The 8,690-nt window shown below is 37.4% G+C and overlaps 1 protein-coding gene across 1 annotated transcript in view; it reads right to left on the bottom strand.

Moving 5' to 3' along the window:
* Positions 1-2,130: 2,130 nt before the first annotated feature.
* PPA2 (inorganic pyrophosphatase 2) overlaps positions 2,131-8,690 on the bottom strand; it is a 35,032-nt gene continuing 28,472 nt past the window's right edge. The window contains exons 10-12 of the mRNA XM_066548153.1: positions 7,856-7,925; positions 3,363-3,402; positions 2,131-2,312 (exon numbers count right to left, since the gene is read on the bottom strand). Of these exons, the coding sequence (XP_066404250.1) occupies positions 2,284-2,312; positions 3,363-3,402; positions 7,856-7,925 (139 nt within the window). The 3' untranslated portion in view covers positions 2,131-2,283. The remainder of the gene's footprint in view (positions 2,313-3,362; positions 3,403-7,855; positions 7,926-8,690) is intronic.

Here is an 8,690-nt window from a genome sequence, read left to right as displayed (position 1 = left end):
AGCCTGTGAAAAAAGTAAAAATAAAACAAAAGAAATGCTTATTTCAGACTTTTTTTCCTAGGACCTGAAAAATATATTCTAGTTTCTCTGTCCCATCTCTCTATAGCTCCTTTATTATGTTAATTTCTGAAAATTTTCAGTGGTATCCAGTGCTTTCTCTCAGCAAGGCTACGTGTAACAGCACATCTTTATATCCCACCTGGGAAAAATCTTCAAAGAATGAACATGAACACTTGCCTTCCCTTCAAACTACTTTCACCATGACAGTCAACTGTTTATATTCATATTCAATAAGAAAGACATACTTAAACATTTTCAAATTTATGGTAGTATTAGGCATCTCTGATCACTTCAGTTTTCAGTTTTCCCAAGCACTATTTGTTATTTCCCTGCACAAGGCCTTATCTGATTTAGAAATCTATTTTTGCTTCTGAGATTCATAACCACATTCCATAAATATACTTAGAAATTAAAGAATAGTGCTAAAATTTACGTGAAGCAAAAATGAAGTAACTTATGGCCTATCTTGACAATTCAGCACAAGTGCATTTGTAATCAATATTTGGTTTTTACATGGGTACAACTTTTCATGCTGTCTAAAAAAAAGGTAAGAAAAAGGACAGCAGTGACCATGTAGAGGGAAAATAATTTGATTTACACAGTGCCCTTCACTGTTCAGCTGTCCTTAAGCACTTCACAAAACAGCAAGCCTCCTAGGTGTACTACCATATGGGAAAATACAGCAGCTGTTCTGCAAGCTACAAGAGCTCACCTCTAACCAGAGGAATCTTATCCTGAGAGGCTGCATGCCAACACAAGGCACTCAAGAAACATTTACTCTGTTTAAGAAAACGTGGGGGTATAATGCTGCATGTACTTAGAATTCTTAAGTATAAAATAAAGCATGGAAAATCAATGCTGTAAGTGTATGCTGGATGCAACATGTCTCTTGACTACAAAAAATAAAAGTAGCCCCTAATATCTGATGTTTACGTTGCATTTGTCCTATCACACTTAAACCCTGCATATAAAACAATGCAAAACTCTATGCAGATGGGAGAACTTCATCTCCTCTAAAGTGCTGAGGCCCAGACTGAAATCTCCAAAGTGACTGGTACTTGTACACTAAACAATACACTAGAGGAGTCTAAAGAAGGGAAATTTTATCCTAAAATCAAAGAGACATTCCCAAAGGTGAAACCTTTCTTACTAAAAACTTACTCTTTATAAGGAAAAGTTAATCCTCTCTGGCAAGCCACAGCCTAACTTTTGCAGTTCTTTGTCTTCCATTTCCACCCTATGTCAGCAGCGCTAACCTTCTGTTTCCGTCATGGGACAAAGCAGACAATGCTCACCTTTGGTCTCAGTAACAAGCTGGATAAAGCTGTCTGTCTATATTATCATTTCCTCTCTTTCTGCTTAATAGCTGCCTTTTTTGTCTTTAATGAACACTGTGGCCAGACATAATCCTGCAGTAGGAAAAAATGGCAGATATTTGTACCATGAAAGCACAAAGCTCAGTTCTGTACATTTTATTACTCTTGTCTCACTGAACAAATAATTATCACAAGTATACACAGTTCTAAAAATGGAAGCTTTCCATAAGGAAAATCCTTCCTGTGTGATGAAACACACAAGTTATCAAAACAGGATGTAGAACAGAGAGCACATGTGCATCCTTACTTCAATTGTTATGGTATTAGTCCTTCCTAGTCGAATTAATCTTTGGAGGAATGTTGTATTTTTTTTAAAGCAAGCATGCTCTGTTCCTAACTTTATGAAGCCTGCAGAGACAACTGGGCACAAAAGTAAATGCAGCTCAGGAAACAGTCACCTATCAAAGAACATGGTAAACTCCTAAGCCTCTTACATAAAGATTACTGTCAACTTCAAACGGATTATAGTCAGGGTGGCCAGAAAAGCCTTGAGACAGAAATTAACACCCAGTGGTTCAATTATTCCAAAATCTGGAGAACAGGGTTGAAGACAACCTATCTCTCATCTCATTTGGTACACTTCATGAGTGGATAAGAGCAGCTCTGCAGTTCTGAGATTCAGAAACAAACAAGCAAGCAAGCCCCTCCTCTTCCCTCTGCTCCACCCTACACAGACATAGAAAGGAAACATTCATTTAATAATGGCAGAGTTTATTTACATTAGAGAAGGTTTACACAAGTTGAAAAGTTGTTTCAGCAGGAATCCAACAGTCAGTGCTTTTGTCCATCTTCAAAGAAAGGGATGATTTTTAAGATTTCATGATGCACCTTCAGAAGACCTTGATGATCACTTGGGGAAAAAGTACCAGGAATCAACTAAAACAAACAAACAAAAAATACAAGAGTGACATTAGTTCTATAAAACTAGTCATACACAAACACTTGAAAAAACAACATTCTGCCCTTTCAGCTACCTTCCCTCCCATAACAATACTGCTATGTTAGCAGTATTAGCTGTGTTAGCTTTATGCCCCACCCTGTGAAAATAATGGCCTTAAAATAGTATCTGTTCATTTTAACAGTTTGGCTGTACCAGTCCTGCAACAAGTTATAACACTGTTGTCACCATCCCTGGAAAACATCACAGATCAGGCAGATGATGTTCAGTTGTCTGTCAGAGGTCTAAGATCTAATCCTTTGGTAAATAAATGCTATTTACTGGCATGCCATATAAAGGCAAATGGAATGCAACTTGCTTTCCCATGACATGGGCTACACAGATGTTGCTTCTCAAACACTTTGGCACTTGGCTCATGACTAAGTTTAACTTAGTATTTCTGTAACTCTCTCCATCTCAAAAAGCACATATGTCTTCTCTGTAGTTCCTGCCAGTAGAAAATTTTTTTAAAGTAGTTAAAACTGAAAATGTAGGATGCATTCTTATTTCTTAAAGAAAAACACATGTTCTGTTAACATGAAAAACAGTCGTAACAGTGATAGGATAAAATTTTGTCTTTAGAACTTACACTTGAAAATTAGGTAAGGTTATGTCAATTTGAGGAAAAGGAGCTATTTGATTAGTTACCTTCTGCGAGGAATGACAAAAAACTAAGGCAAAGCAACCAATCTCCTTCAAAAAGGATAAAAGTCATGCATTTGCCTTGCATGATCAGTAAGAGAAAATTTTTGTCTTATCATCTTTTTATGTAGACTACACTTTCACTCAAAAGCAATCTTCTCCCACAAAGCATTAATGAATTTCTGTTCATGTTCTATTTAGCAGAAGACAGGCAATCCACATGACAGGATATAACTATTATAATTTTCATATACACAAAATTGCCTTTTTGCAACAAAACAGTTTTCATGTCAATTTTTAAAGCCAGCAATTAAGAGAAGTCATATGACATCTGAGAAAAAAGGTACCTTCTGGTGAAACAGGATCTCCATTCATAAATGGTGGTGCCTAAAAAAGAGAAAAAAAAGGGAAAAAAAATTAAACCAACATCTCAGTACTTAAGGTTTCATAGAGAGCACCCAAATTCACTAAACCAGAATTTTCTGTTGCCCCCACAGGACAATAGTCTACCTTATAGATTTCTCACCCCCACTGTACAAATTTCTTTGTTGCTCATAAATGACAAAACAAGCACATGAACAATGAGTGATAGATTAACACCTTACCTAATGCAATGGGGATTTTTGATGACTGTATTACCTTTGAGAATAAAAGGATTTGTTGCTAACATATAAAGAGTATAATAACTAGAAAGGTATTTTTACATGTTTCACTGTCAGGTATGCATGTGAATACATGCACACACATACAATTTACATTAAATACAAGCAAACCATTTAAAATAAATGTGTGATGATACTCTTTTACAATTCCATGTTGACAGAATAATTCAGTTCTGTAGAAAGTGACTGCTTTAAAATTCAGGTCTGGCATTCCAAAGCTGGATATGCCACTGTTCAATCACAGGAGTGCACAGCCTGTCTTGTCCTGTAACTTAAAGGACAAAATTAAAAACACTTTTAACACATCTGGAATCACCCTGCCTCACAATGAGGATGTAACAATTTTCCACTGTCCTTCCTTAGCACAGTAGCACTTGGGCTGAGCCGCACTGGTGTGACACAGCCTTCCTGCATCTGAGTAGGCACAGGGCTCTAAACACTGAAGAGCAGAACAAGGCCTATGAGGAGGGAAGAAAGAAGCAGGATTCTACTTCCTACCTATCCATGATAATTACCTTCATGGGGGGGTTATATGACTGGTCTGAAAGGAGATACCAGTATGACAAACATAACCCAGATCCTATCAGCAGAATATCCTCTCTCTTCCTAGCAAAACCCAAGCTTTATCTCATAAGGCAGGGAGATCCAGAGGTCACCATTTATAAGCAGGTGCCTGCCACTGCTTATAAAAAAAGCTTGACATAAGGACTCAGTACTTTCCCACCATGACCAGATCAAAATCTCATCTCACTGAACCAAGAAGCTCTTCACTACACAACACTTTCATCTGGAACACCATTTAAAAACCAAATAAAATAATTAATTAATAAAAACAAACCCCAGACGAACAACCTCACTAATCTTTTGTTTCACAACTGGCCACTACAAAAAATTCTACCTTTACTAAATCCCAAATGGAAACGTCCTCACAGAAAGCGTGTGGGGAGAAATGCAGCAAACAAACTTTCTTGCTTAGATCTGAATTATTTAAAACACATCAATAAATATACAGATTCAAATTTGGTTGGAGATTTCTTTAAATTATCAGGAAAAGTCAAATATTTTTCCCTGTAAAGCAATGTTCTGCATTTTGTCAAGAGACAAGCAAAGCTTTCCTAGTTCACTTTCCAGTATTATAAGACAGAATTATGTGATGAGTCTGAGAAACATTGCTCTACTACCTATATATAGATTGTCTTGGAGATTTTCCAACTTGCAGAGTCCTCAGCAGCTTCTTCACAGAGCAAGTAATTCTTAGGATTAATATTAAACAAAGGCTTGGTAGTTCTGGTCAGTTTTACAGACGGCAACACTTAAAAGCCTGAAACAAACAGTGTATCTTAGCACTAACACATTCATCTACAAAACTCTATGACTCCTGGGTTTAGTGTGCAACATATACTGACACTGGAGCTGAGACACAGATGAAAGAACTTTCAGAGGCTATAGAACACCAGAAACGTTCACTATGTAGTGATAAATTCATCTAGATTTGTAGTTGCAGGGGTCTGGTGTAATTTTGGCTGGTTCAAATGTTCAGTATTTGCTCTTAAATGCACAGGTTATCTTCTATGTCTTTGGAATTGATGGTCACAGCAATTCACCTGCTGTGGAATCATTCTTAGTTTGCCCCCAACATGCCAACCATCTAGAAACTCCCTCAGTGGAGTGGAAATTCCCCAACCCAGATAAGCCATTCTAGTTCCTCATCTGTAAAGTAACAAAAGGTCAAATAATTCTGAGAACAACTGGACTACCTAGGGAATAACCCAGTCAAAATCTATAGGAAATTCTGATTAGTGCACACTTGGTAAGGATTTGAATGTTTTCTATTTGGTTCTGTTATAGTTCTCTTGCTCACCATGAAAACTTTTCCACAGCAATAGTGAGTGCTGCCTCTTGGCTTTTGAGGTCTTTGGGTTTTTTATTTTGTTCCAGGGTTTTTTTTGAGAACTCAATATATCTGATTTAAGGCAATAATCACTCGCTCAAAAATGCTGCAACTGAAATCTGATGCTGGAAAAAGAATTGTCGGGAACCAGCTCTCACTGCAGAAATAGCTCAGAAATTTTGCAGAAGCTGAAATACATTTCTCATTGTACTTGCATACAAGATCTGCTTCAGCTTTCATTATTTTGTTTTTATGCAGGACCTAATAGATGGATATAAATTAGAAGAAAATGTGTCTGCTTTTAGTTTAAATTAAAAAAAAACAAAAACAAAACACCAAAAACCCAAACAAAACCCTGGGCAAACACAGGCAGCTTTCATTTGAAATCACCACAGCCATTAAAATTCTGCAGCCAACACTCACGTACTTTCACTTCAGTGTGAAAGAGATGAATGTCTGACAACCAAAGCATGCACTGTAGTGTATTAGACAAAAAGATACCTGCTTAAAATGTGCAAGTCAACCTCCCTGCTTATATTTAGAGTTCAACTGTCCATGATTCCTATCTCAAGGCCATTTTACTTTTTTAGTTTTTGCAGATCAGCAACTGCATGCAGTATGAACAGCATTTATAATAGAGTATTGCATATTTTCCCTGTCTGGAAAGCACCAAGAGGCAGCACCCTACAAAGATGTAATTAAAATACTTAGACTGAACTGAAACAGAATGATGGAAAGGACTATGTGGAAACAACTTCACAAAAACACCATCACTTAAATGAATGTGAGGCACAAAAAAAGGCAGAAAGTCATACTATTTGATAAGAAGGGAAGCTTTCAAATAAGAAAGGCATTACAGTTTGATACAAGGTATCTATTTTATGAACTGATTTTACTAACTCCTCCCCTCCCCAAAAACCACAGGAAAAAAAAAAGATTTTTTATTGAGAAACAAAGTAAGACATACTGCTGATTTAATGATTATTTACCCTGCATGCCTCAAAGTACAAAGAGCAGAGAATGCAAAAGGAAATATTCCTTTGCACATTTGTCACAATTCAAATATATTTGGACTTGCAGCTTTAGTTACATTCAAAGACTCATAGTTATTGTAAATTTGGAAGTACAGAGAAGGTAAATACTTGCTTATAGCTGTGACTGACATGTCTAAAATCATATCTGAATTCCAAAATGAGTTTTTCTTTTATTTAAAATTTACAGTCCCATTAATCAACATTCACAAATTCAACACAGAGATGCTTTAAAAGAAGTGCTGAAAGCAAAGTATCTGCATAGGTATCTGAAAAAAGTTTGGTTTGACACATCTTTATTACTTAAACCAACATTCTTTCCAATTAAGAGTCTCATTTGCTTGTGACACAATAGCATCCAGGACAACATATTGTTACTAGAAATGCTGTTGGAATGTTAACTGCACAGACAGTGGACAGCGTGTCCTTTGACACCTGAACTTGCCTAATTGCTGTGACTGGTGAGGCGAAACACTGGGTGCCCTGGCAGCCATGCACACATGCAAAGAACCTCATGTGGTCATGAGCACAGGCTCAATCACAGCCTATGTTAGGAAAGAAAAAGTAATACTTGGGGGCATATTTCTCTATGTAATTTCTGGTAACTTTGCTTAATTTCTGGCATCAAAACTAGTGTATTTTGAAATGGAAAAAATTCTCTTCCGCTAACATTTGCACATGAAAGCATCAAACCTGCAAGGATATTTTTCTTGCCTGAACAGGAAACCTGCATGTTTTAATTTTATGTTAATTTTCAGAATATGACAGGTATTCTATAAGAAACATTCAAATAAGCATCCCCTCTCTTACAGCATTGCATTTAATTATGCAAGTAGACAAACAAAGGGTCTGTTTAGTGATCAAGGACTACAGTCAGCTTGTCAATGAGTTCTAACACTGGGTGGTTACTCATGGCAACAGGGAGACAGAGAAGACAGCAGGCTAGATACAAATAGCAGTCCATCTTGCTATTCAGGTTCAGAAGAAACAGCACCACAGAAGGAGAAAAAACAAAAGAACTCCACCAGAACAGTAATGAACCTTCCAGAAAGTACAATTGGACCATTACAATGAAAGGTTTATATCACAATGCTTACATTTTCCCCACAACCTTTCTGCTCCTCCTTTTACTTAAATTTTTGCTAAGGAAGGACCATTTTAATTTAGCTACTTTATTTCAGTTTTGGAGCTCTGAACAGTCTTTTACAATTAATCATTAAAAGAAAAAAGGGGTGAAAAAAAGTAAACATCCTTACTGACTGCACAATCGATCGGGCATCCTCCTCACTGCAACAAAATGGGCTGCCACTCACCAGAATATTTGTGCTGAAAAATAAAATTAAAAACCTGCTTTATCCATCAGCAAAAAAGGACCACACACAATTCAGTACGTATGGAAAAAACCCACCATCACATATAGAGCTCAGAAATGTGTATCTGCAAGCGATGAGGAAGTGAAAGCCACAAAGTAAGGCTGGAAGGAACAGGTGTGTGGAAGGGTGTTCTTTGTTTCTCTGAGTTTGAGGAGGTATCTAGGCTCTGTATTCTGTATTAATGCAAGCAGTGCTCACACTCGGTGCTTCTGGCTGCTAGCTTGTGTACAGTGCAGAGGACCACAGTGGAGAAGCAAAATCCTGCCAAGAAGCCAGCAGAAATAAACCAGCACTTCCTGAGAGAGCTGAGGAACACCTAGATGGCTAGCAGAGATTATGTGAGTACACCCCATCTCTTGTGCCTTGCAAAATGGCCAGCAAAGCATGGCCATCATGGAAGTAACAGCAGGTTAGTTCCAAGTGTTACTTGGAATATAACATGGAATCATGGAAGTAACAGCAGGTTACTTCAGCAACCCACCTGTAGTATCTAACAAGAAGGAAAAACAGGCCAAAATTCTGCACCTACATAAAGCAGCACATACCTATAGTATTTCCAGACAAACTCTGGGACCACATCCTTGGCAGAAATGTTTCCCTATGAATCTGCATCCTTTCACACCAAAAATTAGTTTGATCGTGAGTTTTTAAGGTCCTACAGAATAAACTGCACAAACTTCAATTCCCCAAAGCAACAGAATGAACAGTGACAAGAGGC

Source organism: Molothrus aeneus, chromosome 4 (assembly GCF_037042795.1).
Source record: "Molothrus aeneus isolate 106 chromosome 4, BPBGC_Maene_1.0, whole genome shotgun sequence".
In the NCBI taxonomy this organism is placed as follows: Eukaryota; Metazoa; Chordata; class Aves; order Passeriformes; family Icteridae; genus Molothrus; species Molothrus aeneus.
This window is presented reverse-complemented; position numbering and strand designations above follow the sequence as displayed.